Raw genomic sequence first — 19,362 nt, 5'->3', positions numbered from 1 at the left:
GAATGGAAAAAACACAATGTGTAAACAAAGGATTTTATAAAAAATATGTAGGCTTTGCCATTTATGTGTATTTGGACATTTTAATTACTTGATGTCAGTTTAGTGCAACCAACATATTTATAGGATTACATTAATGTGCAGATTTATTTGCAAATGGTATTATGTCTTATGTGACTTATTTTTTCTGTATGTTCAGATTATCACTTTGTAACACGGGATGTGATGCAGAAAGGTATATCTTCTGGAGAATTCATTGAAAATGCAGAGTTTTCAGGGAACATGTATGGAACAAGGTAGGCTGTCTGTAATCAATGTGTACTATATATTTTACACCATGCTTAAATATACAGAGTTTCAAATTTGTCATTTTAAAGAATTTAGTTTTTGGTATATCATTCATTGAATCATAGAACAGATTAGTGTGGAGTTATTCACTTAGATCCAAGATGTGCTGCTTAATTCTTTAAAGTCATGGCTGCCATAGTTACGATACCTAGTTAAATATTAGCAAATATTAATATAAAACTTTTAGTAATAATAGAAATAATAAATATATAATAAAGAAATTACTTATACACAAATTTTAGAATATTAAACTATATACATAAAGATAAAAATTATACATTTTTTTTCTGTGATGAGGAAACTTTGTCTACACCATGCTTAATAACCTTTTGATCACACAGTGGATTTCTATGTCATGTGTTTCAGTACTAACATAATACAATATGGTCATAGTATATTTCAATTATACGAAAATGCAGGCAATCTCGGCAGGATGCAATTTGCAGGGTGACCTGTTGACTGTAAAGAGGTTAAATGGTAAGCAATTTGTGTAGACAGGGAAAAGTAGGTATACAGAGGTGCAATAACAAAGGTCCTACAGTCTACATATTCTGTTTTGCTGCTTGGCCTATTTTATAGATAGTATATTTACAATCACTTTGGTAAAATTACTCTGTTCTCTTTAAAAACATTAACTGCAGTGTAAAATGTCTAAACAAAACTGCATCATTTATATGACTTAAAAATGTGATGATCATAGTGGAATACTTAAGTATTGTATTATTTAGATGCTTAATCTACAGACTAATTGACATAAAATACAAAAAGCATTAAGAGCTTTAAGTTGACTTAAAATATAAAATATATATATATATATATATATATGGTTGAAACAGTTTACTGTCAAATAATGCAAAGAGTACGCAACACGTGTTTCACCCTAATTCTGGGCTCATCAGGCGTACACACTCTACTGCACTCCCTCTTGGGAATCGAACCTCGGACGTCAGCGTCAGAACCAAAGCCCCTAACGTTGCGCCACGGCGTGTGGTTCGCTTATTTGACAGCATGTAGATCGGGGTAATTACATTCACGGCATTCATAGTCTGTGTCACAATCTGATTGTATGGGTGGTTACCTACCAGGTAACGCTTGTGGTTGGCCAGCAAGTCTGCTAACATCCGCCACGGTGCCCTCAGTTGTGAGAAGCAGATCATAGAATGGTTGAAATAGTTTACTGTCAAATAATGCAAAGAGTACGCGACACGTGTTTCGCCCTAATTCTGGGCTCATCAGGCGTACACACTCTACTGTACTCCCTCTCGGGAATCGAACCTTGGACGTCAGATTGTGACACAGACTATGAATGCCATGAATATATATATATATATATATATATATATAAATTATAATATATATTAAAATATATACAGTGGAACCTCGGGTCATGAACATCTTGGACCACGGACAAATTGGGTTACGACCAAAAAGTTTGCCATCTTTTGCATCTGTTCACGACCACACCCTTGGGTGACGAACAAGCAAGTTTCCCTTCCGGTTTGTACGCGCCGATGATTTCCGCACGTGTTCAGTCTCTCCCTGTGCAGCGAGAGCGTGAGAGAGAGAGAGCGCGATAGTGCAAGAGAGAGAGCTACGAGAGAGAAGTAAGTAAACATTTAGTTTACTATTACACTGTGCATTCTATGGTATAATTAACTATTTTTGTGCTTAAAAACCTTTAAAAAAATATATATTTACATACAGCTTGTACGGAACGGATTAATTGTATTTACATACAATCATATGGGGGAAAATCACGACCAAATTGGGTTGCGACAAGAGTTTTGGAACGAATTACGGTCTTGACCCAAGGTTGCACTGTAATTATATATATTATATTAAATATCTAATATATAATTATAATATATATTAAAATATATTATAAGTTGACTTTTAATAGTTTTATTTAGCTAATTTAGTGTCATGATGCATTACAACCATGTATGTATAACTATTACACTGTGCATTCTATGGTATAATTAACTATTTTTGTGCTTAAAAATCTTTAAAAAAAATATATATTTACATACAGCTTGTACGGTACGGAACGGATTAATTGTATTTACATACAATCATATGGGGGAAATTACTTCGGGTCACGACCAAATTGGGTTGCGACAAGAGTTTTGGAACGAATTACGGTCTTGACCCGAGGTTGCACTGTAATTATATATATTATATTAAATATCTAATATATAATTATAATATATATTAAAATATATTATAAGTAGACTTTTAATAGTTTTATTTAGTTAATTTAGTGTCATGATGCATTACAACCATGTATGTATAGAATTTTTTTGTCAACATTCTTCTGGCATTTATTGTAGTGAAAATTTTAGTAGTGACTTATAAACGGGTTTTTCATGATCTGCATGAATTGCAAATAAACTGTTTATAACAGTTAAAGATGCATTTTTTAGTGTGTGTATACACAAGTAAATGCCAAAAAATATTAACTACTGCTGTGTTTAATAAAAAAAAAAAAAAGTTTTCTTTCCCTCTTTAAATACAAGTGCTGTATTGCTATTTTGGTGCGTTCAAATCCACTTGAATAGCTGCATCACATGTAATCTACTTAGTATCTGTCAGTTCAGTTTTGCAAAGTATGCAATAAACTCCTTCTAGGCCACTTTGTCCTTAGTTCTTTTCTCATCAATCCATAATTAAACTGATCTTTGCATCAAGCTTTCAGTTGATTCACTTTCACATAAGAAGATAAAGTCAATCATGCATTCAGATAAACAATGATGGTGCTCATATTTGGCCAATAGCACAACCAAAGTACTCCTTCATTATATTAATTTCTCAATACTCCTTCATTATATTAATTTCTCATAGCTGAGTACTCTGCCTAGAGATGCAAGGTATACATTTAGAAATTTAGAAAATTGGTCTTAAAGCATACTGATGACATTAAGCAGTCCCTGACAATAAATCTGTGTACTGTATATTCATAGGTTAGGTACAAATACAAAAGCAAAGAAGAGTACTGATTGGTGGAAGGACAGTGCAGATGGCAAGATGTAACTCTGCTTCTTGGTATAAAGTAGGAGTAACAATGGTGCTGTTGGTAGTGCTGAATGTTCCTCCTTACAAGCTTGCATGCAAGTTTGAAAAAGCCCTGCATGAACACTGAAGTCAAGCACAGAGGGAAATCAGAGTATCTAGATTTCCTTCCACTTAGTCTAAAACGTGTAGATCTGAGTTTAGAGTATGCTTAAATCTTCTCACAATTTGAATATTCATATTCAAATTGAATAAAATAATTCATCTCCAGATAACACAATGTGACAAGTGTTGGGTAACTAGTAGAATTGCTTTTCATAACAAATACGCTTATTTTCCTGGAAATCGTCCTTATGGCCAGATTAGACAAACGTTTTTTTCCTCTCACTGCACCATGATGTTTTGTGAGCCCAGTGTGACATTAAAGAGGTGTAACAGTGATGCACAGAACTTTCACACATGTCTACTGTAAGTGTATTGCACCTCTGAACAAATTTACATCACTGATCTGCTTTGCTCATATGTAGTGTCACTTCCCACATTCTACTCTAACCAGATTTGCACCCTGTATGCATTAAGAAAAACAAAAGTCAAACAAAAAACTTGGAGTATTTTCATTTGAGGGGGAATACATTAGCTTACTATGATGACAATATTATGGTTACCACCATCAATTATATGAATCATGTGGCTATTTTGGTTTGCTTACTGAATGCAAACACAATTAGCCACGCAGCCAGCAAAACCCTCCCCTGCTCACTTCCCTAGTCAGAAAGCACAGTAGACACTTTAAAGTAATGATGATAATGGAAGATTTATTACTATTGCAAGTTTTATTATTATTTGCAAGGTATTTCTGTCTTCCTGATGGAAAAAACGTGTCAAGCATCTGCATAGATAGATTAGAAGCAAAGAAGACATGTGCTGTACTGGCTGAAGTGCAAATTCAAAAAATGCTGCTTGATAGATAGATAGATAGTTTGGCCATTTGTTGTATTTTATTTGTGACTATCATGTCATCTGAATTATTTTTTTGGCCTGAAGCATATTGGTGTAGTGGTTAGCACTGCTGCCTCACAGCTTGGGTCACATTTTTGGCCACAATAATCTGCCTAGCATAAAGTAGTTCGCCAATGCTTCCTTAGCTCTTAGGAACATTTAAAAGATCATTGCACCGTTATAATCAAATAAAAAATTTCAGTTCCTCCTTCCCCTTTGATTTATTAATGCATTTCTGTATTTTCTGTGAAGTTTCGAAACGTTTTAGAAATTTCACTGAACTCACAGTGAAGCAAACTCTGCGAGGTTCGCTCAGTACTTGACCAGGCAATATGAAGAGGGCTATAATTATATTTCCTCAGATGACTAAGAGAGCTTTCAGCTTGCTTCATGAGTATAGACCATGAGAAAATGTTCATAGTTAGTGTGCAATTAGCATATGCATGTGAACCAGTGGCGGACCGTGCATTTCACACCTAGGCCTTCAGTAGTGCTCCGTCTGAATCAACCCGCCCCTCAAAAACAAATTTATGGTTATAAAAACCATCTTAATATGCAGAAATACAGTATAAAGGGCCGTTGCATCGCAGATAGATAACTCCTGTAGCCACAATAAATGCCTTTATTGAATAGACAAACCAGGGGTGAACAAGTTCCTTTCTACTGCAGCTACAGCCGCGACACACATAAACATCAATAATAACTCATAAACCTGCAATATTATTTAGGAAAATCGCAACATTTTACTCACATCCTCCTCTCTTTCCTCAAAAACAGTTCAATTACTCTGTCGTACAGATTATCCGTGCACTTCAGTTCCATCACGAAGTCCCTTTCTATCGCCATCGAAGCTAATGCTGAAAGTCGAACCTGCCCTGTCGTATTTCAGGCATAAGTTTTAATTCGCTTTAGGGCTGAAAATGTCCGCTCGACAGAAGCAGTGGACACGAGTATGGTCACCGCCAAACATACCAATGTGTACAGCTGCCCCATGCTCTCATTCAGATTTTTCTGATGAAGGAAATCAAGGAGATCAGTGGGAGGTTTTCCTGCAAAATCATCCATGGCATACTTACACCATCCTATCCAATCAACGGGTCTGAATACGGTGACGTTGCCATATGCCTACTAGCGGGCCCTTGTGAATTTCCCATTGGGATTAATAAAGTATCTATCTATCTATCTATCTATCTATCTATCTATCTATCTATCTATCTATCTATCTATCTATCTATCTATCTATCTATCTATCTATCTATCTATCTATCTATCTATCTATCTATCTATCTATCTATCTATCTATCTATCTATCTATCTATCTATCTATCGACACCAACTCAAAATCTGATTGGTTGAAGCAACAGTTTAATCGATATTTATTTTGTGTTAGAGGGCCTGCAGAATGGATTGTGAAGGCCTCCGGGCAGACTTCATTGACTTTGACCATGCCTGGCAACAATTGATGGCTGAAATGTGATTGGTTAAATGCTTTAATACGAAAATACATGTCTGGAAGCAGCACAACCATTGGAAAAGCTATGAAAGGAAGCGGACAGACTATTTGGAATTATTTAATAAGTATCCATCCATCCATTTTCCAACCCGCTGAATCCAAACACAGGGTCACGGGGGTCTGCTGGAGCCAATCCCAGCCAACACAGGGCACAAGGCAGGAACCAATCCCGGGCAGGGTGCCAACCCACCGCAGGACACACACAAACACACCCACACACCAAGCACACACTAGGGCCAATTTAGAATCGCCAATCCACCTAACCTGCATGTCTTTGGACTGTGGGAGGAAACCGCAGCACCCGGAAGAAACCCACGCAGACACGGGGAGAACATGCAAACTCCACGCAGGGAGGACCCAGGAAGCGAACCCAGGTCCCCAGGTCTCCCAACTGCGAGGCAGCAGCGCTACCCACTGCGCCACAGTGTTTAATAAGTATTCATGGACAAAATATAATTAACATCAGTTTGTGATTCAGATATTTTTTTAGGCCAGCAGAGAAGGCCTTGCAGGCCCTGACGGCCCACCACTGATGTGAACACTCCAGTGTCAATAAACCATAACATTTATTGGTAGTCTTTTATTATATGAATCACTAATTGTTACCATACTATGATTTAATTCTTTACTTTGTGAACAATTGAGAACATAAATTTAGGGTCCTCGCTTTCATTAATTCTTTTGACAAATAAGAAAATTATGTTACATAGGAAGTACATGTAAAAAATTGTGCAACCCCTAATATGTGCAACAATGGAATCTTTTCTGTCACTCAATTCTGTTTTTTTTTATACATTGTATTGATTGAAATGAAAATATATATATAAAATGAATAAATAGTGAAATAGCAGTGCATACAACTGCAAAAGTAAACAAAAAAAACCAACCCTGGTGAATATATACTACTTTTTATGCAAAAAATGAAATGGTAACGAAGGGTAAAGGGAGGTCAACGACCAGGTGCCCAAAGAACAGAAGCAGTACCACTCACCAGTCTTAAACTATCCTTGGTTAAACCCTTCTTCTATGATGATCTGCTAAGGTGTTTATGTACTATGTACTCAGTACTAAAGGAAAACTGTTTGTTTTTTTATCAGTCTGAATTTCCTGAATTTATGTAGAACATTTGGCGCCAGCTATACTGGCCTCCATGTAACAAAATTACAATACCCTCCCATGTAACAAAATTACAATACATTGCATAATCTCAATCTGAAAACATTCAATAATTTCACTATATTTAATAATCCTCAGTGACAGCCAACAAAAAAACAGTAAATTAAAAAATAAAATTATAATAACAAAATCCGCAAGTTTTGCTCTGTGCAAAAGAGTAACAATAGATGTATGTGTAAATGGCACAGATAGTGTTTTTTTTCTAGTTGTCTGAGTAGTGTTTTTATTACATTTTTGTGGTTGTTTTCTGCTTTTCTTTTTTGGTTAACCGACTTCTTCGTAGTAACTTATTTTTCTTCGCCCATAACTGTACAGAAGTTAAATCTGACATTTTTTTAAAAATAGTGATGCCAGGGCTGCACCCAAGAAAAAACACTAGTGTCGAGGTAGGCTGGCAAGTTTGGTAGAATAGACAGATATGAACCTTCAGGTTTATTTTAGAAGGGAAAACAATCTCTAGTAAAATAAGCAGATGCAAAATAATCCTTCATGTGTGGGAGGGCTAGGCTTCTGACTAGATAGCACCATTACAAGAAAACTGGTGAGGGTTCAAGACATCATAATAAAATTGAACAGAGTGTCATTTTGTAAATGCAGTGCAACTGAAGTTCTGTTTATGTTATTAAATGGGTGTGATCCACAGCAAATCCCCATGATTAAAAGAAACATAGCAAAATAGTTGCAGACATCAAATCTTTTGTTAATGTTTTATCTATCAAGATTATTCAGTGATGAAGTTGGAAAAGATTTAGCATGCATGCTTTCAGTTAGACAGCTATCCGATTATTTTTGCAGTTTTTGTCAAGAATTACAGTTAGGCCATTAGCTAAAAAATCTTTGTATTAAGAGACTTTGGACTTTATTTAAACATTCTATCCAGTTTAATAATGTAAAATGTTAATCAATTTCATGACAAAATATACATAAATGTTTTTGATGTGTAAAATTCATCAAATTGTAGTGCAACTTGAGAAATTAAAACGCATAGTCATACTTTGAAAGTGCATTTTAAGTTTCAGCTTTTTGTATGTAGAAAAGTTAACACATCAGGTTGATTGAGGTAATCTGGAAGTATACGGAGACAGATTGCTGGCTAATAAAGAACTCGCTACATTCACCATATTAGTAAGGAAACAGTATTACAGTATTTTAATCTTTTAAAAGATCACAGAAATCATTCACTTGTCCCAAAAAAAAAAACAAAATCTAAGGGTTGTTATAGATTTCAGATCCTATCCGGCCTACATAGGACACAATGCAGGCACTATTTTTATCAGTTTGTATTTGAGTGAGAGTTGTAACAAAACAAAAGGCTTATATTGCATATTTAAAGACTTGCTTCAAATGCTTTATTTCTGTAACTCAGTACCACTTGTGTAAACTAATTCAGCTAAACAGTATTTATTAAGTTGGAATACAGTTCGAAGTAATCACTAGCTAGTAAGGAACCTCTAGGAAATCTACTGAAGCAGATGAAATATTTTGAGAAGAAGCTTTTAGCATTTTTTTAATGTTTTACAGTAAAGCCGCAGTACATGATGTGCAAGCCAAGAACCTGATTTGCATTCTTGATATTGACATGCAAGGTGTGAAGAATATCAAAAGGACAGACCTTAACCCCATTTACATATCCATCCAGGCACCTTCTATGGAAATCCTTGTAAGTATTAATTGAATTAAAGATAATTTATATGTTATTTTGATAACTATTCAGTTTATCAATATTCTATTCATATTCATTAAAGTTTTATTTTACTAAGTTTCTGTAATAAACAAAATCCAATACATCCCAATACTAAGTGTGTAGTGCAGCAGAATAATATCTATCCATTCATCTTCTTAATCGAATTATCCAGGGTAGGGTCACAGGGAAGCATTGCAACTAAGAACTATGTATTTTTACTTAATACAGTTACCCTAATACAGTTTTAATATGCAATACATAAAATACAGAGATACCAGATGTCATATTTACACAGTATAAGTTTAATTTGTGTATATGTTTTATTAACATCAGGATTCCACTCTAATACAGTTGTAATATGCAATACATAAAATACAGAGATACCAGATGTCATATTTACACAGTATAAGTTTAATTTGTGTATATGTTTTATTAACATCAGGATTCCATTTTTGTGTTTTTTTAAACTTAATTTGACCAAAGTTTATACTTTCTTGCAACTCGTTTTCTTTGTTTACGTGACACCACATTGAGGTGTCAAATAGTCTTTAAGCATGTGACAATATATGAAGATGATGGACTCTTCATGCACTGTACCTTGATGGACAAAAATATTGTCAAAGTTCTTCAGTATTAATTTGTAATTAATGTAGACCCTAATACTCATTTTTCTTCACTGGTTTTGATTTTGTTTTGCTTCCTTGCTTTACCTGACCTTATTTAATTTTTGGCCAATCATCTGTTGGTCTTTTTTCATTCCTTCACAATAATCCTTTGACACGTTTTGTATCTCCAAACCAGAACAGTTAGCCAAAATTAACTTTGAATTACATGAGTGGATCTAAAAGCTTTGAGGCTGACACAGTTAGAGAAACACAAGTAAACCAAATCAAAGTGATTTTTTTCTGCACAGTTGTACCAGCATATGCTGTACTGTGTCAGAAGGACAAGTCACAAAGGTGGCTTCCTTATGTGCTGAACCACTATAAAAATAATGCATGAAATTTGCTACCAATTGACAAATTTCAACTGTCCACCTCTTCTTCCATTGTTTTAATTGTTGCTTACACTCTGTTTCAATGCAGTTATCCATGTTATATTCCCAGTTATGAAACACATATTCCATTTCTTTAAGTTCAGATTTGGTTAAGATTCTTATTGAAACATTGGTTGTAGTGATGCTTTATTTCAAATTTCTGGGAACTGACTTGTAACTATTGTATTTGAAGGGCATGAATTCATTTTAAAAAACGAGTAATAACTATTCCCTTGTGTTTCCTTAAGAGGCATTAGCTCTCTGGAAATGTGTTCTTTTCAAATTCGGCGTTTTAATTAACCTGAATTTAAATAAAAAGGTATTATACCTCCCCAGCATGCAATATGACGGTTAAAAGATTACACGAGAACAAAAAGGATAATCTAGCTCTTTACTGATGGATTCACGCGGTATTACAGACGGGAAGCTTATGACAGACATATCAAGCCGTGGGAATCTTGACCTATGCAGTCCGTCATCTTTCGTCACCACGCTGAAAGGATTTTAACCGGACAGAAGACATAATCTTCTGCCCGGCCTCGGACGGAAGACATACTCTTCCGCCCGGAAGCTTCAAAGTGTTGGCCGTAGGTCCATCCTTATATTCTGGTCGCTCCATGTGCAGGCTCTTGGCTCCGGATCCAAATAACGACAGGACAGGACTCAAACCCCACCTTCAAACATACAGGAATAGCACAATGCCTACATACAGTTCTCATTCTCCCAACAAGGAAAGAGAATAGTGTACTGACAGAAGACAAAAATATACTGGTCTGTCTTTAGGCTGACTATTCAATTCTCCATTTGTCTTTGGCTCTCTGGTCCTGTGCTTGGCTCGGCAATTCTAAATGAAGATGCGGTGCCCCTCTGTACCATATTTGGTCTGCCTGTATGAATGAGTCCATAACAGTGGGCACAGAGAACAGTGACATTAAACTTAATAAAAACACATAGTATAACACCTTGCCAAAAAAATCAGAGACCTCATGTATAATGTGCAGCATAGAATTCACACTACCACATGGCGTTTGGAAAAAAACAGAAATGTGTGTACACACAAAAAAATCCAGATGCACTGTGTAAGCAAAGTTTCACCCACTTCCCCTTTGTAAATCCCAATCAACATGAATTTTAAAGCACATGCACCCACCTACAGCCCCACCCTGACTGCTCCCAGAATTTTGCAAAGTCGATGTGAAAAGGCGAGTGTCTTGAGTATCATAGGGAATGGTATTAGGGCCAAAGAGAAGAAGAAGAAGAAAAACTAGGGACACAGTGAAGAAGAAAAAAAGGTCTATGTCGAAATTAAAGTCAGTCTTGAAATTTCCACTTTAATCCCATAGTTTATTTTGTCATTAAAGTAGAACGTTGTAAACTTCATTTTAAAATCAAAGTTTAATTTAATAGAGTTTCTCAAATCCCATCGTAGCTAAAGTAGCACATTAAATGCTTTGTATTCTAAGGGTTCCCCGAACCAGTTGTTAATTGCTAAGTGCTTCTTAAAAGGGATTTCTCTTATGCAGATACATTATATTCATGACTAGGGGGCTTTGCCCCCTGTTCGCTTCACTCTCCAACCCCCTCAGCCTGGGTTGCGCTTGTCCCAACAAGCATACAGCACAAGGCAGGAAACACCCCTGGATGGGGCCCAGCTCATCATTACCGCTGTGCCACCGTGCCCCCACATGTTTAATCATTAACAGTATACATTATTTAATTAGCACACTGCTCCAAGATGATAGGTCTTGGAAATCTAAATTGACTTAGAAGCCAGTCATAATCGTCTATAAATACGCATTCTCTTCTCTTGAACTGAATTGAATGTCTTTATTGCCATTGTATGTTAGAATGAGATTCAATGTGCAACTCCTTCATAAACTTATTTTCCAATATAATTATAAAAAAATGATAACAAACAATGAAAAATATACAATATGAAAGCATATGTATAATATACATGTACATGTAGTGCCATCCATCCATCCACCCTTCCTCTTCCGCTTATCCGAGGTCGGGTCGCGGGGGCAGCAGCTTGAGCAGAGATACCCAGACTTCCCTCTCCCCGGCTACTTCTTCTAGCTAGCTCTTCCGGGAGAATCCCGAGGCATTCCCAGGTCAGCCGGGAGACATAGTCCCTCCAGCGTGTCCTGGGTCTTCCCCGGGGCCTCCTCCCGGTTGGACATGCCCGGAACACCTCACCAGGGAGGCATCCAGGAGGCATCCTGATCAGATGCCTGAGCCACCTCATCTGACTCCTCTCGATGCGGAGGAGCAGCGGCTCTACTCTGAGCCCCTCCCGGATGACTGAGCTTCTCAACCTATCTTTAAGGGAGAGCCCAGACACCCTGCGGAGGAAACTCATTTCAGCCGATTGTATTCGCGATCTCGTTCTTTCGGTCACTACCCATAGCTCATGACAATAGGTGAGGGTAGGAACATAGATCGACTGGTAAATTGAGAGCCTTACGGCTCAGCTCCTTTTTCACCACGACAGACCAATGCAGAGCCCGCATCACTGCGGATGCCGCACCGATCCGCCTGTCGATCACACACTCCATTTTTCCCTCAATCGTGAACAAGACCTTTCCAGGTAGTGTTGGCGGGGATTGGCTCCAGCAGACGCCCGTGACCCTGTAGTTAGGATATAGCGGGTTGGATAATGGATGGCTTCCCATGGGCTCACCACCTATGGGAGGGGCCAAGGAGGTCAGGTGCAGTGTGAGTTGGATGGTGGCCGAAGGCGGGGACCTTGGCGGTCTGATCCTCGGCTACAGAAACTGGCTCTTGGGACGTGGAATGTCACCTCTCTGAAGGGGAAGGAGCCTGAGCTAGTGTGTGAGGTCGAGAGGTTCCTGCTAGATATAGTCGGGCTCACCTCGACGCACAGCTTGGACTCTGGAACCAATCTCCTTGAGAGGGGCTGGACTCTCTACCACTCTGGAGTTGCCCCCGGTGAGAGGCGCCGAGCAGGTGTGGGCATACTTATTGCCCCCCGACTTGGAGCCTGTTCATTGGGGTTTACCCTGGTGGACGAGAGGGTAGCCTCCCTCCGCCTTCAGGTGGGGGGGGACGGGTCCTAACTGTTGTTTGTGCGTATGCGCAGAACAGCAGTTTGGAGTACCCACCCTTTTTGGAGTCCCTGGAGGGGATGCTAGAGGGCATACCTTCTGGAGACTCCCTCGTTCTGCTGGGAGACTTCAATGCTCATGTGGGCAATGACAGTGAGACCTGGAAGGGTGTGATTGGGAGGAATGCCCAACCCCCCCCCCCCCCCCCCCCCTTCTGAACCCGAGTGGTGTTTTGTTTTTGGACTTCTGTGCTCGTCACGGATTGTCCATAACGAACACCATGTTCAAGCATAGGGGTGTTCATATGTGCACTTGGCACCAGGACACCCTAGGCCTCAGTTCGATGATCGACTTTGTGGTCGTGTCGTCGGACCTGCAGCCACATGTCTTGGACACTCGGGTGAAGAGAGGGGCGGAGCTGTCAACTGATCACCACCTGGTGGTGAGTAGGCTTCGATGGTGGGGGAGGATGCCGGTCAGGTCTGGTAGGTCCAAACATGTTGTGAGGGTCTGCTGGGAACATCTGGCAGAGTCCCCTGTCAGAAGCAGCTTCAGCTCCCACCTCCGGCAGAACTTCGACCACATCCTGAGGGAGGTGGGGGACATTGAGTCTGAATGGGCCATGTTCCGTGCCTCTATTGTTGAGGTGGCTGACCGGAGCTGTAGCCATAAGGTGGTCGGTGCCTGTCACGGCGGCAATCCCCGAACCTGTTGGTGGACACTGGCGGTGAGGGATGCTGTCAAGCTGAAGGAGTCCTACAGGACCTTTTTGTCCTGTGGGACTTTGGAGGCAGCTGATAGGTACCGGCAGGCCAAGCAGAATGCGGCTTTGGTGGTTGCTGAGGCAAAAACTTGGGCGTGGGAGGAATTTGGAGAGGCCATGGAGAACGACTTTCGGATGGCTTCAAGGAGATTCTGGTCCACCATCCAGCGTCTCAGGAGGGGGAAAGCAGTGCAGTGTCAACAATGTATATGGTGGGGATGGTGCACTGCTGACCTCAACTCGGGACGTTGTGGGTCGGTGGGGGTAGTACTTCGAAGACCTCCTCAATCCCACTAACATGCCTTCCAATGAGGAAGCAGAGCCTGGGGACTCGGAGGTGGGCTCCCCCATCTCTGGGACTGAGGTCACCGAGTTGGTCAAAAAACTCTTTGGTGGCAGGGCCCCGGGGGTGGATGAGATACGCCCGGAGTTCCTCAAGGCTGTGGATGTTGTAGGACTGTCTTGGTTGACACGCCTCTGCAACATCACATGGACATCAGGGACAGTGCCTCTGGATTGGCAGACTGGGGTGGTGGTCCCCCTCTTTAAGAAGGGGGACCGGAGGGTGTGTTCCAACTACAGAGGGATCACACTCCTAAGCCTCCCTGGAAAAGTCTATTCGGGGGTCCTGGAGAGGAGGGTCCGTTGGATAGTCGAACCTCGGATTCAGGAGGAACAGTGTGGTTTTCGTCCTGGTCGTGGAACAGTGGACCAGCTCTACACCCTTAGCATGGTCCTGATGGTCCTGGAGGGTGCATGGGAGTTTGCCCAACCAGTCTACATGTGTTTTGTGGACTTGGAAAAGGCGTTCAACCGTGTCCCTTGGGGAATCCTGTTGGGGGTACTCTGAGAGTATGGGGTACTGGACCCCCTGATAAGGGCTGTTCGGTCCCTGTATGATCAGTGTCAGAGCTTGGTCCGCATTGCCGGCAGTAAGTCGAACCCATTTCCAGTGAGAGTTGGACTCCTCCAGGGCTGCCCTTTGTCACCGGTTCTGTTCATAACTTGGACAGAATTTCTAGGCGCAGCCAGGGTGTTGAGGGGGTCCGGTTTGGTGGACTCAGAATTGGGTCACTGCTTTTTGCAGATGATGTTGTCCTGTTTGCTTAATCAGGCCGTGATCTTCGGCTCTCTCTGGATCGGTTCGCAGCTGAGTGTGAAGCGACTGGGATGGGAATCAGCACCTCCAAATCTGAGACCATGGTCCTCAGCCGAAAAAGGGTGGAATGCCCTCTCGGGGTTGGGAGCGAGATCCTGCCCCAAGTGGAGGAGTTCAAGTATCTCGGGATCTTGTTCACGAGTGAGGGAAGAATGGAGCATGAGATCGACAGGCAGATCGGTGCGGCATCCGCAGTGATGCCAGCTCTCCATCGGTCTGTCGTGGTGAAAAAGGAGCTGAGCTGCAAGGCAAAGCTCTCAATTTGCCAGTCGATCTACGTTCCTACCCTCACCTATGGTCATGAGCTATGGGTAGTGACCGAAAGAATGAGATCGCGAATACAAGCGGCTGAAATGAGTTTCCTCCTTAGGGTGTCTGGGCTTTCCCTTAAAGATAGGGTGAGAAGCTCAGTCATCCGGGAGGGACTCAGAGTAGAGCTGCTGCTCCTCCGCATCGAGAGGAGTCAGATGAGGTGGCTCAGGCATCTGATCAGGATGCCTCCTGGATGCCTCCCTGGTGAGGTGTTCCGGGCATGTCCAACCGGGAGGAGGCCCCGGGGAAGACCCAGGACACGCTGGAGGGACTATGTCTCCCGGCTGACCTGGGAACGCCTCGGGATTCTCCCGGAAGAGCTAGCTAGAAGAAGTAGCCGGGGAGAGGGAAGTCTGGGTATCTCTGCTCAAGCTGCTGCCCCCGTGACCCGATCTCGGATAAGCGGAAGAGGATGGATGGATGGATAATGCCAAAAATGTTTTAGGGTATAGTTTCTTAAACTATGGGTTTGGGTCATGTTTTGTTGTCTTTGTTTCACGTAAAGTCATGACTTACTGTTGTCTTTAATGATAATTGATTGCATACGGTTTGCAGTGTTTCTTGCAATGGGTTGTTTAATCAATCAATTGTTTAATCTGCTATGATTGTCGGCAATAATTCTACAAGGGCCACTGTGAATGTTGGTGGCAGTTCTTCGTTTGACTCCCCAGCTATTACTGTCTGTGGCAATTCTTGAAGGAGGACTTCCCCGATCTGACAGTTGTTATGGACTGAGTCTCAGAGAAGCTAAGAAAGGGAAATTTTGTGTCATGAGAAAAAAAAAAACAACATGATATGCTGCTCTTGCTGAAGATATAGTAATAAGAGAACTTAGAAGAACATGTTTGATTGAGTAAGCTCACTGACACTAATACCAATTAGTCCATTAATGCACAGGGAGATCATGTAAAAATCATACAGACTCCTACACTGATTGGATTATGTTTGGACTGTAAGAGGTAACTGGAGTAAACCCATTTGGACCCACGTGCAAACTCCATGAAGATAGCATCCAGGATGCTATCTAGATTCTTCACTATGAGGCAGCAGCTCTACCACTGTATCACTGTTGGACTAATTGGGGCAGAGATGGAGAGTAGACCCCCTGACCTTACCTTAAACTCTGCCAAATGTCAGTAATACCTCAAGTTCACATTCATTGAAGTTTTTGTTTTTTCTGTTTTTTTTCCCGTTTTTTTCCCATGGTTTGAAAGTAAAAACATGGCTAATTTTATATGGTAATTGGGTCATGAATATTCAAAAAAGATTTTTTAAATTTTTTTTTAAGCCATACATACATACATACTGCCAGGCAGTAATGGGGAGTAGTTAAAAGTGTTTGCATGTGTCCATAGTTTTAAATTGATTTGAGATTAATAAAGGAACTTTGGCACAGTGTGTATGCGTGGTTGGTTAATATTTTTATATCTTGTCTGCTTTTATTTATTTATTTATGTACATATTTTGAGTGTAAGAAAAGTTTTAGCATGGATTCTAAGATAGGGTTTTATTCATGATCCATATGTCTTGATTTAGAGATTAGCTGAGAATTATTTTAAATTATAGGAAGAGTTTTTGATGAGAGGTCAAATCACTTAATGTCTAAAACAGGAGGGAACAGTACTACTCACAAAACTATCATTCATTATGAATAAAAATACTTACTCATCTAGTGGTTTTCAAAACTTCCTTAAAGTTGGTATCACAATACACCACTTCAAATCAGAGGGTCTGTCAATCTTGACGACTGCAATTGTCGGATCTTATTTCTTTGAGGATGTCGGTATACTTGACTAGAAGTTACTGGGAATGACAAATGATACAACTGCATGATGACTTTCTAGCATAGTTTATTTTTGCACACACACAGAGCCTGCACCTATGACTTATGACAAAATGTAATCTGTTTGATTTAATTGGGTTGAGTAGAAGACCAGTCTGTGTCACTGGGGATGTCAAACTACATGACTGTAAGTCACAGGAACATCCCACAACTTCCTCCCAACTTGCTAAGATTATACAAGGAAAGTGGAGTGTGACGGGGCTTTTAGACAACAGCTGTTGATGAAGGTAATTATTATAGGTGCAGTATACATACCTTTTAGATTTAAAATCCACAATGAGAATATATACTTGTCCTTTCTGATTTTTCCTTTGTTACCATGTAGCTCTTTATGAAGTATACTAAAATACATTTGTTTTTGGCAGGAGAAAAGGCTACGTGACAGAAAGACTGAGACAGAAGAAAGCTTACAAAAACGTCTTTCTGCTGCTAGGATTGACATGGAAATTAGTGAGTTATTTCTTGTTTGCACTCTTGTTTATAGCGGAACACAATGTAAATTGATGTTGCTTTTTGAATGATGTTTCTTTTAGGAGCCAAACAATTTATTATGCTATAAAGTCACATTTTTGTACGAACACTATAAGAACAGTTTTTTGTTTTTAAGGTAACATATGACCATCTTGTGATATTTTAAAAGATTCAGAAAATATTTCCCACTAGCTAAACTTGTTTTATGACTATTATTTTAGTTAGTATTATCTTCTTATTTAAACTACATACTCAACAATGTGAAGGAACTTGTGCTTTAATTATATTAACTATGATACGAAAATTTTAATATTAGAAAATGAAAATAAATGGTTTACTTAAATACTCTGCTTGTTGTAATTCTTCTTGGGTATGTTTGTTAGAGGCATAAATGATTGTATTTAGTAAGTTTTTGCTAGTGCAGACCCCCGTGACCCTGTGCTCGGATTCAGCGGGTTGGAAAAAGGAAGGATGGATGGATGGAAGTTTTTGCTAGTTTCTCTTACATGATTTGATCATACTTTTGTAAATTGGATAAGGAACATTAGTGAATTACTGTTGTTAAGTCTGCCTAGTGATTTTTAAGGTTTAGTCTTAATTTTGGGTCAGTTGATTGTGTCACAGGGACAAAATAAGTAATTAGTTTATTTACTGTCTTTTAAAAAATATTTCATAACCCAATCTTCCACCCACTAACAAAGCATATTCTACCAAAACATCAGTGGATTGATGTAAATAGGAATAGCAGTGGTTTGAACAAAACTTTCTTCCACTGTAACCATTCAACTGTGGGACTAAGGACCTTTGTCCCAGGATTTTGCAGTATTATAAATAGTTATTTTAGGCATCAATATATGTTTACTTATTTGTAGAACAGCAGATGTACTGTATTTGTACTCTTAATGTTTTTGTATGTTGATGAATGTTTGACAGCCTTGCAACTAAAGCTTTCTGCTGATAAAAAAAGTTAAGGGCTTGATGACCAAATAGTTAACTCAGGTCAAATGATTAATTAAGTCTTTCAAATAGTTTGTGGAAATTAAGTTACTTTGTTATTCCGTAGGAGGAAATGGTCTTTTCGTGTGGCTTTGGAGGTCAGAGCTCATATTTAATGTTGTTTTATTGAAAATTTTGGTTATTTAAAGTGGGCATGAATCCCTACTAAAAAAAACCTTAGGTCATGGTGGCAGCAGTCAAAATTAAACAGAGAAAACTTTCATGACCTCAGCAAATGGCTTCAGTTCCTTTTGTATACTGACTGAGCTAAGTAGAAGGCATTAATCCTCTTGTTTGTCATAGGTCTGTCATCTGGGACGTGCCTGATATTTGGCTCTTAAAGTGTACCGCTGTATTTAGTCAAAGCTTTTGATTTGAGAAGAAATATTCACATATATTTTTCAGGATTTCTGAACGTAGGATCGTCTGTCTCACATCACAACTGCCTAATTATTCTAAAAACACACTTCAAAATGTATAATAATTAGTAAAAAATGCACTTAGCTTGACTTTGAATACTTTTAACATAAGTCAAACAGCTGTTAAGGCACACAAAGGAAGTGTATCAACAGAGCAGGAGCCTCTAGTCTAACAGCAAAAAACAGACCATTGTGGTTTTTTGTCTGCTACTGAATTCTTGGCTCTATGGCTATATCTGACTTTGTTGTGGTTGGAGATCTTTGGGCTTTAATTCTTCTAAGTCAACTTTAAGATTACCGCATTAAATAGATCTAATATAAAACAGTGTTGAGATGTATATTATGCAATTATATACCAACAATAAATAAATAAATTAAATGAATGAATGAATCTTTACAAAAGCAATTGAAGAAAATAACATACCATGATACCACCTACTGTATATCTTACAGTCATGATACCAGTTGGATTTACAATCCTTTATAAAGAATCACAAGCTTGTTCATAGATGGATACCAGATGACACACACTCCATTGCACATTGACTCTTATCCTACCTCTTGGGTAT

At 39.4% G+C, this 19,362-nt stretch overlaps 1 protein-coding gene across 6 annotated transcripts in view; it reads left to right on the top strand.

The window, feature by feature from the left end:
* The window catches only part of guk1a (guanylate kinase 1a), a 122,049-nt gene that overhangs the window by 84,641 nt on the left and 18,046 nt on the right, over positions 1 to 19,362 (top strand). For all 6 annotated transcript variants that reach the window (XM_028803890.2, XM_028803889.2, XM_028803892.2 and 3 more), the window contains 3 exons: positions 197 to 293; positions 8,564 to 8,702; positions 17,273 to 17,357. In XM_028803890.2, coding sequence (XP_028659723.1) covers positions 197 to 293; positions 8,564 to 8,702; positions 17,273 to 17,357 — 321 coding nt within the window. The remainder of the gene's footprint in view (positions 1 to 196; positions 294 to 8,563; positions 8,703 to 17,272; positions 17,358 to 19,362) is intronic.

The sequence above is a fragment of the Erpetoichthys calabaricus genome, chromosome 6, assembly GCF_900747795.2.
Source record: "Erpetoichthys calabaricus chromosome 6, fErpCal1.3, whole genome shotgun sequence".
Classification (NCBI taxonomy): domain Eukaryota; kingdom Metazoa; phylum Chordata; class Cladistia; order Polypteriformes; family Polypteridae; genus Erpetoichthys; species Erpetoichthys calabaricus.
This window is presented reverse-complemented; position numbering and strand designations above follow the sequence as displayed.